The 24756-nt window shown below is 44.6% G+C and overlaps 1 protein-coding gene, 1 long non-coding RNA gene and 1 pseudogene across 2 annotated transcripts; 1 reads left to right on the forward strand and 2 right to left on the reverse strand.

Annotated features, from left to right (window-relative positions):
* Positions 1-97: 97 nt before the first annotated feature.
* LOC118881108 lies at positions 98-6726 on the forward strand. The gene is made up of 2 exons (XR_005016434.1): positions 98-148; positions 4839-6726. It is a non-coding gene; the product is annotated as an uncharacterized LOC118881108 (long non-coding RNA).
* On the reverse strand, positions 1730-2135 carry LOC118881107 (annotated as a pseudogene).
* KDELR2 (KDEL endoplasmic reticulum protein retention receptor 2) lies at positions 5960-23736 on the reverse strand. The gene is made up of 5 exons (XM_036825569.1): positions 23516-23736; positions 13838-13938; positions 10490-10648; positions 9143-9395; positions 5960-8025 (listed from the first exon to the last, which is right to left on the reverse strand). The coding sequence occupies exons 1-5, from the start codon at positions 23604-23606 to the stop codon at positions 7991-7993; spliced, it is 639 nt and encodes a 212-aa protein (XP_036681464.1). The 5' UTR covers positions 23607-23736; the 3' UTR covers positions 5960-7990.
* Positions 23737-24756: the final 1020 nt, after the last annotated feature.

Genomic DNA, 24756 nt, shown 5'->3' on the forward strand with positions numbered 1-24756 from the left:
GGCGCACGCGGGGGCGGGTGTGGGGGGGGGGGGGGGGGGGGGTGGGGAGAGAGAGTGAGAGACCGAGACCGGCGCACGCGCACTGGGCCCCACGCAGCGGCCGCTGAGCCTCTGCGCCTGCGCAGATGCGCTGACCCGGAAGACACAGGTGGGTCTCCTAGGGTCTTCGCAGGTGTGAAGTCTGTTCTGCTATTTTCTTTTTGTAGATAAGGACTCTTCCTGACCCGAAGGGTTAGCTAGCCCAGAGACCCCCAGCAGTCAGTGGCGGATCTGGAGTTCATACCCAGGTCTGTGGGGCTACAAGCCTGTGACGAAGTTGCCACCAGCCCCGCCCTATCCTGGGGTCAGGAGTGCCTCTTTAGGACCATTCCCTGGTTCAGGGCCTGAAGCCACACGGCAGCTTTGTGCTGGGGAGTGGGGAATAGCCTGATCTGCCCTCCTTCCTCCCGAGCAGGTCATAGGTTCTGACCAGTTCTCAGCCCCTCCACTCCCCTCCACCCTGGCCCGAGCCCTCTTCATCATGTACCTAACCCGGTCTTCCCACTGCTCTCTCCCACTCTGCCACCCCACCTACGGTGCATTCTCCCTACAGCAGCTGGGGTGACCTTGTTGAACCGTCAAACCAGGCCCATCAGCTTAGGATCTTGCAAGGCTGCACTCCAAACCCTTAGAGAAGCTTTTCCCTGGTAGTCACACAGCACAAGTCTGTAAATGCGTGATTATCTGCCTTCCCGGGTTAGGGTTACTACTTTCTCCCTCCTTCACTCCACTGCCTGCCACTTTTTTTCCCCCTGAAATACATCAAGCTTTTTCGTGCCCCAAGGTTTTCAAAGTCTCCGTGTCCTCTGCCAGGGACGCTCCTCCTGCAGGTATTTCCCTGTCACTCTCTCACTTCATTCAGCCCTCAGCTCCAGCGTCACTGCCTCAAGAGCCTTCCCTGGCCACTTTATCTAAAACAGCCCACCCATCGGTTCCCGTTCCTTTGCCCAGCTTTAGTTTCCTTCACAGCACTTAATCACTCCCTGACATTGTATCACATGTGTTACTTCTCTCCTCTCACCTTGAGTGTGTAAGTTGTCTGAGCTTGGAAACCTTGTCCATCTTGTTCACTGCAATGCACATAATAGAGCACATTAAATGCACTTATTAAATACTTCATTAATGAACAAACAAACATTAAATGTCAAATTTTTCCAAGTCTGAAGAACCTTCAGGGGTCTTCCAAAGGGCAGAATTTCATAGTTAAAAATAATAATGAAACTGTATTGACGGTTGTGAAAATGATACAGGGAATTGTAAACAAGGAAGTTATGAGATTTTTATAGAAAAAGAGAATCATTCAATCATTCATAAAATAAATATTTATTGGGCACTTGGTGTGGCCAGAAGTGACTTAATCAGAGAGGTCAGGGAAGACTCCCTGAAGAAGATATTAGAATGAGCTCTGGAAGAAGAGTAGCAATTAAGGTGAAAAAGGGTGATTCAGAAGTTAGAACATTGTGCCTGTGATCACATACATTTTTTTTTTCCAGTTTAAAGAAAAGAGGAAATTTATTAGAAGAATACAGTTTCTTGCAGGGACTCCAACAGCAGAAATGGGTTAAGAGCTAGAAGGAAGCCTTTCTGCAGGACAGGTCATGTTGTAACCACAAACGTTTACTTCTGGGTTTTGCAAGAACATGAATAGAATATTCTAGAGGTCAGTCCTCCCTGTATAGTGCATACGGGACTAGAATGTGGCTTCATTTCTGCTGGCTTTTTGATCCTTATATTCCTTTATGCTGGCTTCAAACGTGTCAAGCACATGTTGGCAGATGTCTATTCATGAGCTCAGTCAGGACTCTCTGAAAGGGCTCAACAGCTGGAAGGGTACCTCTAGTCTGTATGTGCAAATTAATTTTGCTCTCTGAAGGATGGGTTGTAGTGTAACCACAAAATTCCACTTCCGGGTTCTTCATGATCATGTAACGAAGAGAATTTCCTAGGGTATGGTCCTCCTCATGCAATACAAATGTCACACAGTGTCTATCTGTCCCAGGTGCCTGGACCATTTCCAGGGCTGTCTTCCTCTCGTCTTCAGCCATTGGGGTCTTCAATCCAGATATTTTTCTCTCCAGCTCCTGGTCCTCTTCCATGGCGGAGGTGGGTTCTGGGATCCTCAGGTGGTGCTGGAGGGCCAGAGTTTCTGCCACATACCTCTTAAGCCTGCAGGCGCAGCAGGAAGGAAGGAAGGACTGACACATATTTTCTTAAATGTAACAGTTTCCTTTTGAAGACAGGATTTGTCAGGTTTAGCAATAAGATAATGCTTCCACATAAACTTTTGTTAGTAAAGGTAAAGGAGATACTGTGAACTTAATGTTACAAATGTTAACAACAAACCATGAAACTATATAACTTCAAAAAGATAGTAAACAAGGCTTCCCTTGTGGCCCAGTGGTTAAGAATCCGCCCGCCAATGTAGGGGACACGGGTTCGAGTCCTGGGCTGGGAAGATCCCACATGCTGCGGAGCAACTAAGCCCGTGCGCCACAACTACTGAGCCTGCTCTCTAGAGCCCATGAGCCACAACTACTGAGGCCATGTGCCACAACTACTGAGCCCACGTGCTGCAACTACTGAAGCCCACAAGCCTAGAGCCCATGCTCTGCCACAAGAGAAGCCACTGCAATGAGAAGCCCATGCACCGCAACGAAGAGTAGCCCCCTCTCACTGCAACTAGAGAAAGCCCGCACACAGCAATGAAGACCCAACGCAGCCAAAAATTAATTAATTAAAAAAACAAAAAATACATTTACCTTAGAAAAATTTGTTTACTCTTTTTTTAAATTAATTAATTAAAAAAAAGTAGTTGCAGCACGCAGGCTCAGTAGTTGTGGCTCGTGGGCTCTAGAGCGCGGGCTCAGTAGTTGTGGCACACGGGCTTAGTTGCTCTGTGGCACGTGGGATCTTCCTGGACCAAGGCTCGATCCCGTGTCCCCTGCATTGGCAGGTGGATTCTTAACCACTGCGCCACCAGCGAATTCCCTGTATTTTGTATAGTTCTAATCACTGCAGGTATATTCTGCCATTTCCATGCAACAGTATTCCATTGATTGAATTAGAGCTATTGTATTTTTTTTGTAAATTTATTTATTTATATTTTATTTTTGGCTGCGTTGGGTCTTCGTTGTTGTCTGCGGGCTTTTCTCTAGCTGCGGTGAGCCGGGGCTACTCTTCGTTGCGGTGCGTGGGCTTCTCATTGCAGTGGCTTCTCTTGTTGCAGAGCATGGGCTCTAGGCGTGCAGGCTTCAGTAGTTTGTGGTGCACGGGCTTAGTTGCTCCGTGGCATGTGGGATCTTCCCGGACCAGGGCTTGAACCCGTGTCCCCTGCATTGGCAGGCGGATTCTTTTTTTTTTTTTTTAGCAGAAAAGAAACCTACATTTTTTTAAAAAAATAAATTTATTTATTTATTTATATTTATTTTTGGCTGTGTTGGGTCTTCGTTTCTGGGCAAGGGCTTTCTCTAGTTGCGACGAGCGGGGGCCTCTCACTGTCGCAGCCTCTCCTGTTGCTGAGCACAGGCTGGCAGGCGGATTCTTAACCACTGTGCCACCAGGGAAGTCCCAGAGCTATTGTATTTTATTTATTTATTTTTTAATATTTGTTTTATTTGGTTGCACCAGGTCTTAGTTGCGGAAGGCAGGCTCCTCAGTTGCGGCACATGGGCTCCTTAGTTGTGGCACGTGAACTCTTAGTTACGGCATGCACGTGGGATCTAGTTCCCTGACCAGGGATCGAACCCAGGCCCCCTGCATCAGGAGCATGGAGTCTTATCCACTGTGCCACCAGGGAAGTCCTGAATTGGAGCTATTTTAAGACAATATATTGTGCCATCATGTGGGTATGTCATACAAAGCATAGGCAGCCCCTTATTTTACACAGGTTTTTTTCAATTTTCTATTAAAAATAGCTAGTTTAAAAGTTTAAAAAAATAAAAAAATAACTTTTTTGTTACTTCCAAAATGAGATATCCAAGTCAAAGCATAGCTCTTGAAAAGGTGAATGACCCATCGTTGACTTCTAAATGATGAAAATTTTCAAATACAGAGATGTCTGATACCTAAGGACCCACCATCCGATTTAACAAGGGATAACATCCTGCCATATTTGCTTCATCTTGAATTTGGTGGTGGGGGCGGGGGGAGATCTTTGATATCCTTCCCTGCTTGTTCTTTCAGGTTAATTTCACTATGTAGTTGCAAATAACAGCAGGTATTCTTCAGCGATTTCTTGGCATTTCATTTTATCTTCATATTAACTTGAAGAAACTAATCTTTATTCTGTGTTTCAAACTGATTCACATCTTCCTCTATTTCTCCCTTTAGGACTGGATTTTCTTTGAGTAAATCCCTATGTTCTGAATAGGATTAATATCCTTGGATTTAATGTTTGCTGCTATTGTCTGTGTCAGATGGGGGTTGGGATGGGGGGTTTCAGCCGGGTGATCTTTCCGTCAGTTGGATAGTTTCTCTGAGCATTCTTTAAAGTCCTGAGATCTTCAGTTCTCAGAACTTGAAGTAAACACATCACTTAGTTTTAGGGCACACCAGTTTTCCTATTACAGAACTATTTATTGTCTTAGAAAACTTATGAGTAAATAGGTTCTGTGTTTCCATTCCGTTTTGGTAATGGAGTCAGTATATAGTGTTTGCCTGAAGACTCACTTTTTAAGCACCCAAGGTCACCCTAGGTCGGAAATCTGGAGTATTATGTTCTGGTAGTATAAAAAAGTATCCTTGTCATTGTTTAAAAGGACTAGTGCTATATTATGCTGCAACTTGCTTTTAAATTGCAGGGACAAAAGAGGGAATTGTTTCAGAACTGGAAGAGAATGACCCGGCCAGCACCTGCACAAGACTCCACACTGCAAAGGCTAACCCAGATCAGTTGGCAGGGGAGGGAGCGGTGGTTTCTGGGCAGAGTGCAGGGTCCTTGGAGATTCTACATTCAGCCACTAGATGGTGAAGCACACAGGAGAAAAACCCACGTGGAGCCCCAATCCAATCAGCCCTCGTCAGACCTCACTGACAGCAAGTTTTGCAAGGTACCTGGGAGTCAGTTTCTGAAGATGTAAGCTCTCTAACAAGGGCAAAACTACTAAAGTCGTCAAATCGGTCAAAGGAACTCTGGATGAACTGGTTCCAGCCAGCTTTCAAGGCAGCTGTCCCAAGTTAAGCACAAAGAAGGGGAGGGGAAAGAGGGCGCCTGAGGTCCTGAGCACTTGATGTACCCCAAGCTGTGTTGTGAGCTTCAGGACATGGGCTCATCTACACCTCACAGAAATCCTGTGGCAGGAGTCTCTGCTGGTAACTGAGCGGGAACAAGGCTCACGTTAAATCCAAGGTCAGACCTAGAGTGTGGGGAGCCAAGACTCAACACAAGTCTGACCCCAAAGCTTGTGCTTTTCCTAGCGTTCCCACAAATCACTTACGATTTCTATTGAAATAGAATCTTTGCTTGATCTTTCCAGGAAACTGTCCAACCAATTGGTATCTTTGGAAAGGCTGGGCTGGATCTTCCCTAGCAAGGCCTTCCACCTGCAACTTTTTTTTCTCCAGCCATTTCTCTCTTTGACCAGACTACATAAGGAAGCAGGAAACCTTCCTCTTCTTCTTCTTCTTTTTTTTGGCCATGCTGAGCAGCTTTCAGGATCTTGGTTCCCCAGCCAGGGATTGAACCCGGGCCACCACAAGTGAAGCACCGAGTCCTAACCACTGGACCGCCAGGGAACTCCCTGGGAAACGTTCTTCAAACCCTGTGATTGAACTGGACAGGGAATGGACTGCTGTCTGTAAGCAGCCAACAGCCAGCAGCTTTTCAGAGTTACTTAGTGGGCAAATTTGTTAACTTTGCTTTATTTCTCCGTATGTTTACATTAAAAAGAAATTCACACAAATAAAACAGCTCGATAAAAAGTATGAATTACCTGATAACCTTTATTCGGAAAGTGAGAGTAATTCTGAAACAGTGCCTCGTGAGGTGCGTCAGACAATGCCTTTGTTCCCAGCGTGTGCACGGGTGCTGCCCAGTCCTGCACTCCCCTAAGGCACCTGTTAAGATGTCATCCTGTTGGGCCACAAGATGGCGGCAGCATCTTAGCCAGCTTTACAGTTACGTGGGCAGAACGACTGAAGGAGGCACTGACACTTCATGAACCAGGTGGCGTGCTGAAGTCCCAGATCCTCGCTCTATGCATTGTGCTCTCCAGCGAATGATCCCAGCCTGTGTTTGATTCACATGCACAAAAACAAGTGTGACACCCCCCCACCCATCCCCAGCTTGGGCAGCAAGGAGTCTGCTCCACTTAGGACACGATTTCCCACCCTTCCTCCACACTGTCAGAATCTTCCAAGGAGGATGAAAACAGAAACAAAACTAGGATGCCAGAAAGAAAGAAACTCTGATACACAAAAGCAAAGACATGCGGGGGGTCAGGGGGTGGGAATGAGAGAGAGGAAGACAAGAGGTTAAACGATGCAGTTACACTGCTTATTTAGAAAGATGTTACGAGACACACTAGATAAAAGTAAAACCCATCCAGCTCCCTTCCTCCACAAGATATTTTAATGCAGCAAGCGAGACTACATCCTTCTTGTAGTAAGCACTGTTAGTATTCAACACTTTAACATTTATGGTGCATCACATAAAAACAAAGTCAAATGCTTTTGCATAAATCAAAAAAACACAGCAAACCAATACAATGGCAAAATCAGGAGGAAAATTCCAAATTTTCTAAAAAATACAGAGGGTTTTAGATTATTAAGTGGAGAACAAATGTTTGCAGCCCTATGTAGAGCTTTTGTTGCCAATCGAAAAACAAAAAAACCCATCCTGACATAGGATGTTCCAAAAGCCTAATTCAAAAAAAGACAATTTATTCTATGCTTAGTAAAATGTTTATTTAGGATGGTAACACAAGATAAATCATGCAAGAGCTCAGTAAAAAGAAAACAAAAAACAAAAAAAAGTAAGAGTAAAAGGAATGGCAATTGGTGCTGCCAGTTAAAAAAAAAAAGTAAATCATTTTGCTATCCAAAAGTGATATCAAAAATCGGTTGAATCTGAGCATAGACATGGTTGTAGTAATCTTCTGCAACTATAAATTAAAGTGATAGGTAACTACTTGTGTTCCATTTCCCAGAGGAGTCCTAGATCCAAAATAATCACAAATGCTTCTTGCACCTCACGCTCAGACGGCAGGCAGCCCACAGCCCCTGCCCACCGAGTTCTTTGACAGCCTTGGGACAGTCTCAAACTGACGCTTCTTAGCAGGGGAGGAGGGCCGGCACCTTTGGTGACTCTTAAATGAGACTCCATCGACATTCAGAATCTTAAAATTTTGGTAATGAAAACCTTAAGACTTGCAAGTCACCCTTACCAGCCTTAAATGTAGTGTTGTGACGTCCAAGGAAGGATTTCCACATCAGGTGGGAAGTGATTTGAACAGATGTACCAAACTGGACACAGTGTCTCAGATTTCAAACAAAGGTAACTCATCTTTTGGCAAAAAAATAAATATAGTGGAATGCAAGTTTGATAGATGGAGGAATATATAATCTACCAACTGTCAAGGAGTACGATTTCATTGCAGACACAAAGAATCAACAATTTCAAAGAATTTAAAAAAAAGTTTGCACTTATTCCTCACAAAATCTTCACTTTTGCAACTACCCCAATTGAAGCTACACACTGACTTTATTAATACAGCATTAAGTTTCTTTGTGTAAAAAAATCTTTGTACATAGTAATAAAAAAAGATAAGGCAAGATGCATTGAACAGAAACCTTCTGGTTCTTTCCCTCTGGGTTCTTACAGAGCCATAGATGACTATCTGCAACAAAAGAGTTAAGTTTCTGATTTTCCATATGAAGCATCTTGTGCCTTTGCTGTGATAAGAATTCTGTCCGAGCACCCTGAAGGACAGATGCTGGTCATGGTCTTTGGCACTTACGCTGGCAGACTGAGCTTCTTTCCCTTGAGTACTAGAATTTTCAAGAGAGGGAGAAAAAACAAAAGGTTACTGATCCTGACAAGCTTACAGTTTCCTCCTTCCCATTCCCAGAAGTCTGTCATACAAGATACTACATAGTAAGGTACAAGGAAATAAGCTTCTGACAACCAACAGGCATCTGATTTTGGTGTCAATAAACAAAGCCCTCTGAACTATGAAAATGTCATGCACACACAGACTGGAATTTTCTCCATGTATCTGGATGCCACAGCAATTGAATTTAAAAATAGTAATTCAATTGAAATTGTCACTAAATTCATAGCAGCTTTTTTTTAATCATGACTTTCTTCCCTAATTAACATGCACTGAAATATAACTGTTATGATATTTTGGATGTTAAAAAAGGAGATAAGATACATATGCCCTTAGGTATGCCCTCCCTTACCCAGCAATTCCACCATTAGGAATTTTATTATATAGCCAGGATTCTTAGCCTGGGATCTGTGGTTGGGTTTCAGAAGCTCCTGAATTCCCTAAAACTATACGCATACATTTGTGTGAATATGTCTAACTGTGCATTTTTTTCTCAGCAAGGACCATGGCTTTCATCAGATTTTTGTGTTGTTCACATGTCCTCTATTCATACAAATACAAAAATATACACATACAAGGATGCTGATTTAAGCACTGGATTTTTAAGCCCAAACACCCATGAACAGGGGGCTGAGTAAGTAAATTATGGTAATCCACATAATACTCTATTGCTATTAAAAATTATGTAGACGTCTGGGAAAAAGAGATTATAGAATAACATGTTTAGTTGAAATCATGTATCATTAAATCATTACACTTACTGAAGTATTAACAATGATTATCTCTGAGTGGTAGGATTCTGGGTGATTGTTTTCAGAATTATTAGTTCTGACTGATTTTACAATGAAAACGTGCCATTGTAGAAAACAATAAAGTTACAGAAAAAGAAAAAAAAAAAAAGACTGAAAACCCTGACCCAGAATTTAACTTGACAGTCATTAAAATGTTTTTCTGAAGCCAGTTCTGCTTTCTGGCTTAGGAGCATGCTAGGCAAGGGAGCCCCTAGAAGAACACATGGCCGTAGAACAAAGCTGGCAGGACGCAGCCTAATGTACCTTTTGTAATGTACAAGTAGAAGAAGTCGCAGTATAGGATGGTCTGGACAACGCCGGCCACCACAGCGATGAGGTCAAAGAAGCCCTCAAAGTAGAAGCGCCAGATCCAGTTGACAAGATACAAAGCACGATAGAGGCCCAGGAAGAACAGGTAGTGGGTGGTGATGGTCTCGGCCTCCCCGGTCTTGCTGATCATGAAGAGCTGTGGTAGGATAGCCACTGACTCAAGGTAAATGGAGAAGGTCCACAAAATCTGTAAGAGAAACAGCACGCTTTGGTCAGCAACCGGTGCCCGCCATGAGTTCACAGGAAACACTCTCGCTTTACTGTGAAGTAGCACAAACAGAGTGGGGAGTCTGGCATCAGAGCCCAGGACAGAGTAGCTCTGCAATTTAATAAATCACAGAAACTTCAGCCACAAATAAAAGGCATGGACACTCCCAGTGACAAGCTGGATAACCCGGACACCTCTGCCTCTTTGGACTTTCATCACCCTGTCTCTCCAGCGTTGCATTCTTCAATTTTCTGGGACTCTACATATATGCTGTTTCTCCTGCATCAGCTTATCCCACCCTGAATCTAGGGTCCCTAATTTCTGCTTTCTGCCAGGGCTGACGAGACTGATGACTGGGTCCTTCCGCTCCCTCACTGCTGTTTTTCCTCACCAACTGGGTCTCCTTTCCAGACTATTTAAATCGTCTCACTATTTTTCTTATCCTTCAGGCTTTTTTAGCATGGTTAAATCAAAGGGGTAACAAGTCAGAGTCGTAATCATGCAAACTCTCTGCCCAACACAGCACTTTATTCACACTGACGAAAGGAGGACTTGTCAGTAGTCCCTGGAGTGTTTCAAAACCCAGGAGCTCCCTGCACCATCAGATGACCACCATCAGTGCGGTGACTGAATCAACCCCAGGACGCTCAGGGGTGGACGGAGCGCTTAGGAGCACTGGGGCACCATGCAGACTGCGCTTCCTAAAGACGAGGACTGAAGCACCGCTGCTTAGGTGATTCGCAGACGGCATCAACGAGCGAAGCCCGCACATGAAGAGTGGGAGTGGGGAGAAGACCGTGTGCTTCAGACACTCGGACAGGCAGCGCACTGCGCTTGGAATCACAGAAGCCAAGTTTATATTCTAAAGGAGAGTCAGAGACACCCAAAGCAGTGTCTAACCTGGGTGCGTAATTCCTGCCCACGATTTATTTACACCAAACCATGTATGTCTGCCAACCCACCGCCCCCCCCCCCCCCCAAAAAACCCAAGCCAAAACATAATCCCATTATCTGCAAACGGGTCTATTTCCCTAGGGAACCAGACAGGACTACTAAATAGCCTCTTAACTAACCTCAAGAGGAGAGAAATCATGATTGACTAGAAACGAGAGGCCTCCCACAGGGACCACCAGAAACTCCACTCGGAAAGTATCATGATTTCCATCGTAGGTTGCCTTAAATTTCATGTAGATCAGGTACACCGTGGCATAGGAGCAGGCAATGTAGATAAGCTACAAAGAAAAAAAAATACTGGGTCATCAATATCTTAAAATTGTTCAAACTCTCTTGGCTGTCTACATCATCCATATGTATACACACACACACACACACATACATATGTGTGTATATATATATTTTTTTTTTTAATTTAAAATATATACTTTTTTGGGATATACAGTTCTATAAGTCATATAACCACAACCACAATCAAGACACAGACCAGTCCTAACACCTCCGCCACCCCAAATTCCCTCATGCTGCCCCTGCAGAGTCAAGCCTTTCCCCCAGCCTAACCTCTGGCAATCACTGATGTGTTCTTGGTCCCTGCAGTTTTTGCCTTTTCTAGAATTCTATTCCATAAATAGAATCATAACCATATGTCAACTTTAAGATCAGCTTCTTTCAGTTAGCATAACGATTTGAGATCCAAATGTGTTGTCGTGTGTATTAAGAACTGGTCCCCCCATATTTCAAAGCAACAGCCCATGTCTGGGTGCCACAGCTGTTCATCCACCCAGCAGTTAAAGGACAGGTGGGCTGTTCCCAGCTTGGGGGATGGTGGGTAGAGCTGCTGTGAACATTTGTGTACAGGCTTTTGTGTGAATGTAAGTTTTCATTTCTCTTGGGTAAACACCTAGGAGTGGGATTGCCGGATCATATGTTAAGTGTTAAGTTTAACTTTACATAACAGACTGCAAAGAATGTATTTTTAATCTCATTTTAACCTATTAGATAGTAGCTTTAGAAAAAAAGTGAACGGGAAGTGTAATGCAGTTCAAAACCAAGGCACTTCCTTACAGCATGAAGATATTTCTGAGCTAGTGCTTTTTCTAAAGATAAGATAAACAGTGTAACTCATGTTAAACTTTGCAATGATGGTTTTAACTTATATATTGTTGCTATGAAATTTTGCCTGGTAACGTAACAAAAGCAAAACCAAAACTAAGTGGTAATTTGTAAAACACTGCTGCCTACATGTTCACCTTTCACATTCAAAAGGTAAAACACTATATATTCATCTGAACCCAAGGAGAAGTCTGATATTCTGAAATTACACCAATTTTCAGACTGCAGAATTTTAGGCTCAAGAAGCAAATGGCAATTCCAGCCTATAAACATAGACAACCAGGATGTCAGCTGTGTGGCCTGGTGCTACTTCTCTCCAGGAAAGGCAACTTGTGAAACCTGATTAGGAAAACATTTGGGCAAAACAACTTCAGAGGAAAATGGGAGCAACCATTCAGTCCACATACGCTTAAAAACAAAACAAAACAAAGACCTAAATTGTTCCTGGCATCTTATCATGAAGTTATATTTGCAAATAAATAGTCAACACAATATCAGTATTAAAATTGTTGATCATACCCATACACCAAGAAGTAACCCACACACTCCCCTCCCCACTGCAAAGTCAAGGAAGATCAATATCTTATACCGTTAGAGGAGTTCTCTCCACATGAAAATATATGCATATATGTATATGAATAAAATAACATATAATCCACATGTATAAACAAAATACACACACATCTATGTACAGAGGGTCCCCCCACCCGCAGAACATCCTGTGAAGGCACACGGTGGCGGGGGGTCCCTCCCCAGCCCCACTCCTGCAGTCAGCCCAGACTGCACCCATAAAGGCTTAGCAGCCACTGGGAAAAGCAGCTGCTTTTCTCCTCTCACCAGTGCTTGGCATTCAAAGTAAAAAGCTATGAGCACATGAAACTTGTCTCTCACTGCCCTGATTTTCAAGACATTATGTTTGGAAGCAACAATTAAGCAAGTAAGGATTCCTCTGAAAGCTAGGCGTCCTGGGGGGAAGGGGACTCTCACTCATACACTTCCAGTATCTACAGTTTTAACTCGCCTGCACAGCAAGCAAAGACCTAGGCTTTCTGTTTTGGGCAGCGCCATGCAGCTTGTGGGACCTTAGTCCCCCAGCAGGGATCGAACCCGGGCCCCTGGCAGTTTGGCGGTGAAAGCGCAGAGTCCTAGCCACTGGACTGCCGGGAATTCCCGGACCTAGCCATTTTTAAGGAAGCTAATTATTTCCTGATAATGAGGCTCCCATCACTTAGTAATAAAGAATGGAATGATTACAGGTAACTCAAATTTGCTTCTTAGTAAAGACCACAGGCTCAAATATTGGTTTGTCTACTTTGACCTGTGCTTATAAAAATGCTTTTGAACACAAAGTGTTGGGGGGAGTTGCTTTAAATACCATACCCATGGCTTTAGCTTAACCGTTGCTTCCCTGGGTACCAATAACCAAGTGCCTACCACAGTGCCCAGCACGCAGGTGCGGTTAAGCATTTGAATAAATGAATGAATGAAACCAGACATCCTTTACACATGCTGAGAGCCCCATACTTTTCCTTCATGGCACCAATCACAAACTGCAGTCATCCATTTAGTACTGCTATGATTGTCTGCTCTCCGCTGCCAGACTGAGTGCTGCTTGCTGTCTGCCCCGCCCTCACTGCGCCCTGGCGGTCCTCACCAAGTGTGAGGTCAGTGCCTGTGGGAAAGAACTGAGGCTGGCCGAAGCGTGGAGCGCGTACCACCAGCGGCACACAAGAGGCTAGGTGGTATACTAACATTTTGTATTTTGAGAGTTATACATTTGTTTTCATGCGGGATATATGACACCAAAGGTGTCATGGATACTAATACTTAGGACAAGTTAAAAGGTTTAAAATCCATATTAAGTAAATTATGGTGTAGAGTTGCTTAAGCACAGCAAAAGTAACACCCAGATGGCAGACCCAGGCCCTCACAGAGCAGCAGGACAAGGCTGTGTGGCGAGGAGCCCCGGCTTTCGTTCTGAACCAACTTGCTGGGTTTCCCAGGGAGTCTATAATTTCCCACTGCTTGAAAACATAATAGTCACCCCTCTTTCTTATAAGGTTTTCAAGAGCTTTAGAAGTTTATCATAGTTGAGGAACTTAAGACTAAGAAATCTCTAAGTGTGAAGCACTTTCATTAAATAGATACTGCTTTGATATAGAAAAATTATGCTTAATGATAACTATTCCTAGTTATATGCACTAGGTGGTCTAAAAGTGCTTACGTCAAGAACAGCATATTTAGACATTATTCTTGAAGATGTTTAATTAAGTGCACAGGTGACATAAATTTAACAGTTTCCAGAGGTCTGTGAATTATGGATAAAATACATTCCATTGGATGCCACACCATACCTTCATAGACGTATTATATAATGAAATAAATGAAGTAAAAAGATCCAGGTAACGAGTTGTGAAGACCAGTGCAAACAGAAGCTGGCTTTTCCCAGAAATACCTAAAGAAACAAAAGGAAAGCATTAGAAATGCCTCCAAGAGCTTTATGATTCTTGTAGACAACACCGTGCAGGAAACGCAGGAAAGTGGGACACCAGGGGTCAAGGCTGATGGTCGGGATGACTCTAAATAAATGACAGCAGTTTCAGTTTTTCTTTCCCTTAACATTCTTGAACATAATCGTTTGGGAAGGTTCTAACAACTTTTCTGTCTTACTATGATGGGTGACCATAGGAAAGTGACTTAATTATGCCAGCTCCAATATACCAGGATGTGCATTGTTCAAAGGAACATAAAACACCTCAAATATCTCTAAGCAGGAATAAATCTATTTCAAAAACCCTGCTGTTACTTAGTGTTGTAACTTGTCTGTTACCTTTAGCATCCTTCCATTTCAAAACAATATCTCATGGTGACAAATCTTTCGAGGATGGAGCTGCAATCCACCTGGATTAAGGAACCATGTGGGGGACACCGCTTCAGGGCAGAGTTTGAGCAGTAATCCTCCTAGACTGGCCTCCCAAGGTGACTTCTTTTGTGAGGGAAGCATTTACTTGGACAGGTTAAAAGCTTAAAAAAAAAGTTCTCTTAGATGAATCACACAACCAATCTCAGACTCACATAAAAATGCTCCTGGATGCTATGGCAACAAGAGGGTGGGAACCTGCTCGTCTTCCAAAGCAGCAGTCTTTTATTGTTTTAACATTTTGAAACTGCTTCTCCCTCCGGTCGCCACCCCCCGCCAGAGCACCGTTGTGGCACATGGAGACACAGCCGGGGACGTCTAGTAGTAGGTCAGGTGGCGTGTACCCGACATCTGGATTTGGCCAAATATTTGTGTGACAACAGACTGTGAACTGTGGGTTTCAGAGTTGGAGAAAGAGCGAATTCATTAAGGAAACTGAGTCTTATTAGGTGTCAGAACCGGCCCAACCTCACCTACATTGCAAACTTCACACCATTAGACGTTTAAGCAAGTTAGTATTTAGCAGAAATGTCACTGCACCCAAATCATTAGCAATATTCTTCCAGAATGTGAAAATCACATTGTTTTAAATGATATTTTACAAACAGCACTACTTTACAAAACAATTTTATAGCCTGTTGAAGCGAAAAGCCTGGATCTAAAAATGTTACTTTCTATGTATGCATAACTGCAGTTCCAACCTATTCACAAAAATACCTAAACAGAAACCGAAGAAAAAGTTGACTCTATCCTTCTGGATCCATCAGTAGTAACCAATTTCAAGGGCCAAAGGTGGAGATACAGATAGTCAGCCTGCCCCTTCTAGTCTTTTCTCCAGTAACAGGGAACTTTTTTTTCTTATCAAAGATCAGTGTTCCAAAGGAGAAACAATGAGGCTGCCATTGACATAGAGAACATGGGAGACAGAAGACAAGATGGGGGAAAAAGGACAGGGAGCACGCAGTTCACGTTTGGTGACTGCTGAAGCCTTGAGTGAGAAATTTCCAGTTCATTTTCTATATGGTACTTTACAATATTTTAAATAAAAAATTATGGAATACACATGGGCAAATTTTGTTGTAAAGGGTTTATTCTAATGGAACTTTGGAAGCCAGGCAAATTTTAAATTTGTCCTCATTTTCAGCATTCCTATACTAAACATGAGGGACTATCATATTGCTTTTACCACTCGCCTTTGCGACCCAATTCACATCACTTCCTCTGGGAAGTCGTCTTTGAAGACACCCTCCCTCACTGCTGTTTATTCATTCAGCAAGTGTACACTGGGAACTACTTCATGCCAGCTGCTGCCCTAGCTCCTGCTACAGTGCTTATAAAACACACTGTGAGGGCTTCCCTGGTGGCGCAGTGGTTGAGAATCTGCCTGCCAATGCAGGGGGCATGGGTTCGAGCCCTGGTCTGGGAAGATCCCACATGCCGCGGAGCAACTGGGCCCGTGAGCCACAATTACTGAGCCTGCGCGTCTGGAGCCTGTGCTCCGCAACAAGAGAGGCCGCGATAGTGAGAGGCCCACGCGCCGCAATGAAGAGTGGCCCCTGGGGCTTCCCTGGTGGCGCAGTGGTTGAGAATCTGCCTGCTAATGCAGCGGACACGGGTTCGAGCCCTGGTCTGGGAAGATCCCACATGCCACGGAGCAGCTGGGCCCGCGAGCCACAACTACTGAGCCTGCGCGTCTGGAGCCTGTGCCCCGCAACGGGAGGGGCCGCGATAGTGAAAGGCCCGCGCACCGCGATGAAGAGTGGCCCCCACTTGCCGCAACTAGAGAAAGCCCTCGCACAGAAACGAAGACCCAACACAGCCAAAAATAAATAAATAAATAAATAAAGTAGCTATTAAAAAAAACAAAAAAACAAAAAAACAAAACAAAACATGAATCCGATACTGTCTTTTCTCCGTTCAAAACCTGCCAATGATTTCTCATCTCACAGAATAAAAGTCACAGGCCCTCTCCGGGTTTCCTGCAATCTTCTCTCTTAAAAAAAAAAAAAAAAAAAAAAGAGTGGCCCCTGCTCACCGCAACTGGAGAAAGCCCTCGCACAGAAACGAAGACCCAACACAGCCATAAATAAATAAATAAATAACTCTAAAAAAAAAAAAAACAAAAACACACACACACACTGTGATTACCTGGTTGCCTGTGTCCCTCTCCCCCAAACCCCCACCACACACAGAGACCTCCGAAGGCCGGGGCCATGCCTGACTCCACTTTGTGTTCTCTGTGCTGAGCACTGGGCCTGACGCACAGCAGGGCCCAGAAAATACTTGCTGAATGAACAAGTGGAAAAAAGAAAATGTAATTTATTTTGTTTTCATGTCATGGGGGTGAACTCTCATTTTATGGTATTTTGGGATAACACTTCCAGAGAGTTTCTAAGTCATACTGTGTCTCTATGACTGTAAATAGGCGACATGCTCTGGGCCCTGCCCTAATTTACTGCCAGCCAGAGGGCGGGGCAGAGGAGCAGGGGACAGGCAGCGGGTGGCCTGCAGCTTGCCCCGTGGTGCAGAATCCATGCAGGAACTGCCATGCTGGAAACCCGAGGGCGCTTACACAGTGTTACCCTATTCTTCCCGGCCTGGGATCCCGACTAGCAGGTAGCAGCTTTTCCCTTTAAAACAGAAAAACTGTTCTGTCTCCCCAGGAAGGCAGGGATCCCAGCTGAAGACAGATCAGGCAGGGGCAGGAATCTCCTTCCAGGGGGAGTACTTGCTATAAGCCAGAGGGGCTCCCACGGTCAGTTTCTGTGTTGAGACCAAAGTATGCGAAGGCTATCGGTAACAAGCTCTCAAGAACGCTCACTCTAAATGCTTCTGAAACAGCCATCCCAATGCCAAATGCACCAAATATCCAGAGTAAGGAGTATAGCTTGTAAAATGGAAACCAGTCATTAAACTTTTAACACCATTCCTGTCTTTTCCCACTAGGCCAAGTTAAGTTTAATAAAAGCCTACAACTAAATACTCCACTGTATGTTACTTTAAATTAAGCTGGTTAAAAGCTGCACTTCTCATATTCCCATTGTTTATAAAACAAAGCCCTCAACCAAAGAGAAAAGCATTCAATGGATTATTTTTGTCCTGGCAACAGCTGGGATGCAACCAAGCACTGTAGGTCAGACTACCGGGATAACCTGCATGGCAGCATTCAGCAAGGGCCCCAGGCACCATGTTCTGACCCACTGTCTCAAAGGATCCAGATGCTCTCCTAAAGGCCATCAACTTACCCTGGAACCAGCAGCCCAACACTCAGCACCTGACTCATAACACAGCTCTTGGGACTTGGGGAAAGAGAGGCTTTGGAGCCAGAAGGTTTGGGTTCAAGCTCAGCCCTTGAATGCACCAGGTAAGTCAGGGCCCATTACATTCTTGGCCCCCCTAAACCTCACTTTCTGCATCTGTCAAATGGGGACAAATTACGCCAAATTGTGGGACTACTGGAAAAAGTGTTTTTGACTATACCTGCCACGCTGCAAATGCTCAGTAAATGACAGCTATTACTATGTATCGCTTTGCCATCTTTTCTTGTTTTCAGAGAAATCCATGCTACTTTATTAAAAATACCAACTGGATTAACATACATGGAATAAAAATCAAAAGGACCTTTTTAACACCTCTCCTACCTCCATTTTAAGTGCAGTGTTCCAGGCTTTTTGTTAAAGCCGCTTTCTATATGTGTGTTTATATGTGTACCCACACGTTTGCCCCTTAAAATGGGGCCATACAATCTCTTGCTTTACAATTTGCTCTGTTAACTCAGTGTTTCAGATATACCTTCTCCTGTTAATACTTCTAGCTCATTCTTCTTAATGGCTGCACAGTGCTCCACAGTGTGCAGCTACCGACATCTGTGTGACCCTTCCACTAATGGACATTTGGGTTGTGTACAATTTTGTTCTTATAAATACTGCATGAACATCTTTGTATCTATAAACAGTGTTTTGTATTTATTTATGTAAAACAAACATCTTTATACCTATATATAGTTTGTTCACATATATGACAATTTCTGTAGTTCAAATTCCCTAGAAATGCTGGGATAAAATAAACACTTTGTTTTGAAATACTGTCAAATTTCCTCTACATAGGCTGTGCCAATTTACATATTCCTTAACACCAGATGAGAATACACCTTACTTCACACCCTTGCCTACGTTAGATCTTGTAAACCTCTGACTTTTTCCCACCTGGCGGCAAATGATGGCATGCACTGCTATTTTAATATCCAAGTTCCTAACTACTAGTGAGGCAAGGCATTCTTTCATGTTTAACTGGCCTTCTGTTATTCTTCTGTGAACTGCCAACATTGCCCATTTATCTATCAGGTTGGTTTTTTTAATTTGTAGGAGTATTTTATTATGGATATTAACCTTTTGTCACTTAGATATATTGCAGATTATTTCTCTCAGTTTATTATCTTTTAACTTTGATGATATTCTGAATTAGTAAGTTAATTTGGGAGACAAATCATCTCGCTTCCCCACCAGCCTGCCTGGTCCTATCCAGGACATTGGTATGAACATACATTCAAGGTCACCTTCTATGTCCATCAGCAAAGTTTCATCCTTTTCCTCATAGAGGTCTTATACCCTCCTTGTTGGGAAATTAAGGGAGCCTTCCCTAGGGTCTTTCTTGCCACCTCACATCCATAGGATTTACTGCCTATATGGTTTGATACCCTGTGTTTTTATCTTTTTATATATGTCTTATTATGTCAACTAAATTGCAGCTTTCTTGAGAGTAGAAACTTTGACAGCAACAAGCTGCTGCTCTGGACGGTGTCCCCGGTGCCTTGCACATGGTGGGTGGTCAGTAAGTGAGAGCAATGATTACTCACGAGGCTGCCACTCAAAAGAACAAAGGTGACAGCTGCTACCAAGAGGGAGCTGGCACTGTGAGGCAAAGGCTTCCTGAAGTTCTCAGTGACAATAAAAGAGGAGGTCTTTTCCATGTACTTCAAAAATATAAACTGTCACAAGGACATACTGTATAGCCCAGGGAACTATACTCAATATCTTGTAATAATCTATAAGGGAAAAGATTCTTAAAAAGAATATATATATATACACATACACACACATATATATATTTATCTGAATCACTTTGCTGTACACCTGAAACTAACACAACACCGTAAACCAACCACACTTCAATAAACAAAAAAAAACAAAAAAAGAGGGGAAAAAACTCCCCACATCTGGAAAAGCAACTACAAAAATCAGTCAATCAAAATACCAGACACTGCATACCACTTAAGACAATTTAAGATGAAATATATTAAAACCTAAAACTTCAACACATTTAAGAGCCAAGAAAATGGCTGCTTTTTGTAAATTAGATACATTCATTGCAAAAAAACTATCTCCTAATAAATTCAAAATATAAAGGCAAATATACATATAAATATATATACACACACACACACACACACATATATACATATAAACTGTCCAATTACAAGAAATGCAGGGACACTGTACATTACTGTCATCTTCAGGAGAACGAAAAGTCTGCAACTTACATGACAACAGCTAACAACAATCTAAGCAATAGGTGGAGGAGGGAAGGGGAGGACTAGGGGAGGATGGCTGGCAGCCTTGGAGCTCAGAAGAACTCCACTAGTACTTTAAGCACAATAGATACAGTACTGATAATAACTATCAGCCTACAGGAAAATGTAGATGGGAACTCCTTCACCTACAAACCACGGCTTGCTCTCCCGACACTACCCAGGTCAGTGGTGAAGACAACAAAGTGACAACCCGAGCATCCTGCGGCTCCAGCTGCAGTCATAGTTCAGGAAGACGAGGAACTCACACTTCATTTGGGTGCCCCTCTGTCACGACAACGGCGGACGCCGGAGAATGCCAGGTCAAACTCAACCAGGATCAACTCCCCTGCCCTCACTTTAAAATAGGTCCTTTAAGGCACTTGTTCAAGAAAACAGAATCTTCCTCACTCACCTGTCTCATCCTTACCCTAAGGAGAAAAAGCCCCGTGGTTCTATAGCTGCAGCTATGTTTTTATTTATTTATTTATTTGTTTGTTTATTTGTTTATTTATTTATGGCTGTGTTGGGTCTTCGTTGCTGCACACGGGCTTTCTCTAGTTGCGGCAAGTGGGGGCTACTCTTCGTTGCGGTGTGCAGGCTTCTCACTGCAGTGGCTTCTCTTGTTGTGGAGCACAGGCTCTAGGTGTGCGGGCTTCAGTAGTTATGGCACGTGGGCTCAGTAGTTGTGGCGCACGGGCTCAGTAGTTGTGGCACGCCGGCTCTAGAGCACAGGCTCAGTAGTTGCGGCACACGGGCTTAGTTGCTCTGCAGCATGTGGGATCTTCCCAGACCAGGGCTCGAACCTGTGTCCCCTGCATTGGCAGGCGGATTCTTAACCACTGCGCCACCAGGGAAGTCCCAGCTGCAGCTGTGTTCAAAACAAATGCCAAAATCCTAAAATGAACCCCAATACCAGTATTTTCAAAGTGAGAAACACAACCTGAATGTACACATCTCGTATTTTAGTTGAGAAACTCATATCAAATTCTTACTCTTTCAAAAGTCTCTAAACAACTTTAAATTAGGATGGAAAAACAAGGCAGCTAGTCAAATTCAGAATTTAATTCTGAATAAATGATCTTGGTGATTTTGATTTTTACAAGGCCAGGAAATCTCACATATAAGAACTAAAATGATCCTAAGTCTGATAAAGAGGATAGTTTAATAACTATTGGAATACTGGGCAAACGCACACAAACTTAACTCACCTATTTACCTTATTATTTTGGCTGAAGTATTTTATATTTTCCTAAATGCTCCTAAATCTCCCAAATGAGAACATTTAAAAATGTTCTAAATGAATATTTAAAAACAAACAAAATAGCAAACCTCCTTACTTTCTCCTATTACTCAAGGTTCCCTTAAGAATTCTATATTCAGCATTGCACTAACTTCTCCCCAACATCTTAGTTTAGATATACATTTAGGAGATCGCGTGCTTCAACATTTAATGACTTGACAGAGGAGGGGATTCTGAGGAACACATGAAGGATAAAGAGATGCATACAAAGATTTTGGAGCAAAAACAAAGATTAACAGTAACATTTTCTGGTGGGGGGATGGGCAAAATGGGTGAAGGTAGGTAAATCCTGGGGATGTAACATACAGTGGTTAACTGTAGTTAGCAACACTGTATCGTATGTTTGAAAGTTGCTAAGAGAGTAGATCTTAAAAGTTCTCATCTCAAGAAAAAAAAAATGTAGCTATGTGTGGTGATGGGTGTTAACTAAACTTACTGTGGTAATCATTTCACAATACACATATCAAATTTTTACGTTGTACACCTAAAACTAATATAATGTTATATGTCAATTACAGCTCGATAAAGCAGGGATAAAAGATAACATTTCCTGAGTGCAACAGAAAATGACCTAAACTACTCACCTGAATAATTTTGAATAATTTAAAACAAAATTATTCAGGCCAAATAGATATTTATTCAAATCCTTAACTGTGAGTTACTGATCACCTGTGTTCCAACCCTGGCACTAATTTTCTCACCTCCCTGAGCCTCAGTTCCCTGGTCCACGGAATGGGGGCAACAGCACTCACCTCATAAGGTTATTTCAAGGACTACGTGGGATAAGCCATATAAGGTACTTAGCTCACTACTTAATACATAGCAAGCCCTTAAATGTCAGCTATCACAATCGCTGAAATTACTTTGCTGTCATTGGAAATCATACAACTGAACCTCTCAGAACTATACATAAATTGAGAGATCACCTCCAAGCCAAACACACCAGCTTCAGTACATGGACTTTGCAACATCCACTTTGATTGCTCAAAGGTCTTTTTTGGTTTTGCTTACTTCCTGGATTTCAGCTATGTTCCTGGGAGATAGGTGAGGCCTGAAGACAGCAGCCAAAGATGTGGTGTTCCTTGACAGGTGAAAATATTTAGAAATCAGTCAGGTAAATGGAACCTCTGCCACCCAGGTCCTTTGGGACCCCATCTTTTACCGTCTCTGCAAAAATTAAGCTCTTTAATTCATCAAACGTTATTATACTGAGGGCATGGCATCAAAAATATGTTTAAGGAAGACGCCGTAATTTTAAAAAATCATTTAAAATGCGTCATTCTTAAGCTTTTAGGGTTAGTGAAATGCAAACCCCCGCAACTACTGGCCGGGAAAGATTTGTCTCACTGCCTCCCAGCAGTGTGAGCATGAAATGTGTACTCCCGAGGAGCGAACCGCCAACTCACTGGTGACGTGGAGTGAGGAATTACAGGAGACCACACTAGACCTCGGCGGTACCCGGCGCCGCGCCGCAGGTTGAAGAGAACCCATTATTAGATGGAGGCACTCGGAGTTTGACAAACTAGATCGTCCCTCAAAGCAGCATTAACTGCCCCAAGAAATTCGCTTAGAGCCCTCCCCATACCCCCTCCCGTGGGAGGCATGATCCTGGACCCGAGAGCTGGGGTGAAACCCACAGGACAGGGGGTTTGCATTCAAAACAGGGACAGGCCTGCCCGGACACCCTAACCTAAAGGCCAGTCCTCGAAGGGGCAGGGTGGGGAGCAGGGTGACCTCTCCCCGCACCAGCCCCACCTACCGGGCTGGGTAGTCTGCCACGTCAGGCCGAGCCGCCGCCGTCCTGCCCATCCTCCTCCCGCGCGTCCCATTGATTCGCGGGCTCCCCGCACCTCGGGACCCCCAGCACAGGCGCTCGGAGGAGCGCCCACTAAAGCCGCGGGCGGAGGCCGCGCCTGCCGGACCCCCGCCCCCCCCCCATCCAAACTTTTCAGACAGAACAAGGCCCCGCGCTGTCCAGTTGGCGCCTCCCCCTCCCCGACGGCTCAAGTTCGCGAGCCGACCAAGTGCAGAGCTGGGCCCAGCGCCGCGACACCTCGCCCCGGCCTGAGCTTCCCCCCCGAGGGGCCGCAGGCTCCCCCCGGGCCCCGCCGCCCGCCAGGCCGGCCGAGGGGGTGTGTCGGGCCGGCGCAGGCCCGCGGGCCGTGGGGCAGCCGAGGTCGCCTGGTCCTCCCAGAGACCCGGCCCCACGCCCGAGCCTCTCCCGGGCCTCGCCCGCCGCTTACCGGCGCAGGAGCGCGTCTTCCAGATCTTCAGCAGCAGGATGACGATGGCCGCCAAGTGGGACAGGTCCCCGGTCAGCCGGAAGATGTTCATGGCGGCGGCGGTCTGCGCGGCGGCCCCAGGCTCCGCGGCTCAGGCAGCGGCGGCGGCGGCGGCGGCCACAGACAGGAAGCTGCGAAGATGGCGAGAGCGGGCGCGACGTGGCCAGGGACGTGGCCGAACTGCCGGCGCGCGCGCGGGGCAGCTTGGGAGAGCGGGCGGCCGCCAGGCCCCGCCCCTGCCCCGCCCCTTAAAGGGGACGCTCCGGGAGCAGGCCGGGAGGGAGGGCAGGCTCCAGGGGTCCTCTCCCCAGGACCCTGACTGCTTGCGAACTTCCCCCTGCCGGGTTTCCGGCTTCCCCTCGGGCGCCAGCGATTTCCTTTAATTTCTGAAATGACACTCTCTTGTGGGGGATTTTTTTTCCCCTCCCACTGATCTTAAGAGCTCTATAGGCTTACTGTATGAAAAAGTATGAGGGGGGAAAAAATTAATGTGATTGCATCACTCAAGATAAGGTGGATATTGGGGTGTCGGGGAGGGTGCGGCTTATGCGGGGATCTGAAGATTTTACCATTCTGGGGACTCTCTTTGACAAAGAGTGTGCAAAATTAGGTAGAAAACGAACATTTCTGTAGGATGTGAAAATAAATCACAAGAAATTACTAACGGAACGAAGCTGACAAACAGGATACGCTGCATAATTTGCGGGGCCCAGCGCAAAATGAAAACGTGGGTTCCCTGATTGTTCAAAAGCAGGGGGAAAAAAACTGCTGCTAAAGGTTCTAAAATATAAACCTTTTCCCTTTATTTTGCAGTCTCTATCGACTTGCTTCCTGTTCTCTATTTCGTGTCATTCTAAGTAAAGAAAAAAGAAAATGTTAAACTATGATCATGAATTTTACCGTTTGTCTTTATATAGAGCCATGTCAGTTTTGAATGCAAATATCAGAGCATTTAACGCGGGTGCGGAATCGCTGAAAGTGTAATTTGTATTTTACGGCTTGTGCATGGAGGGTGCCTGGAGTTGGCCAGAAGAGGTGAACACAGGCCAGACCCAGGAAGGTCGGAAGGAGGAAAAAGGGGTCCCCAGGCCAAAGGAGCACATCTTTGGGCGTGGGATAATGGATGGGGCAGTGCCACTGCTCCAGTGAGCGAGGGTCTGCCCTGGACTTGGCTGGAGGACCAGCATGGGCCTGATGGCTGC

The sequence above is a fragment of the Balaenoptera musculus genome, chromosome 15, assembly GCF_009873245.2.
Source record: "Balaenoptera musculus isolate JJ_BM4_2016_0621 chromosome 15, mBalMus1.pri.v3, whole genome shotgun sequence".
Classification (NCBI taxonomy): domain Eukaryota; kingdom Metazoa; phylum Chordata; class Mammalia; order Artiodactyla; family Balaenopteridae; genus Balaenoptera; species Balaenoptera musculus.

Coding starts and splice junctions, on each gene's coding strand:
- KDELR2 (XM_036825569.1), bottom strand. CDS start 23,606: ATGAACATCTTCCGGCTGACCGGGGACCTGTCCCACTTGGCGGCCATC. Junction 13,939..23,515: donor GAAGACGCGCTCCTGCGCCG/GTAAGCGGCGGG, acceptor TTGTTTCTTTAG/GTATTTCTGGGAAAAGCCAG. Junction 8,026..9,142: donor CTACTTGTACATTACAAAAG/GTACATTAGGCT, acceptor TGAAAATTCTAG/TACTCAAGGGAAAGAAGCTC.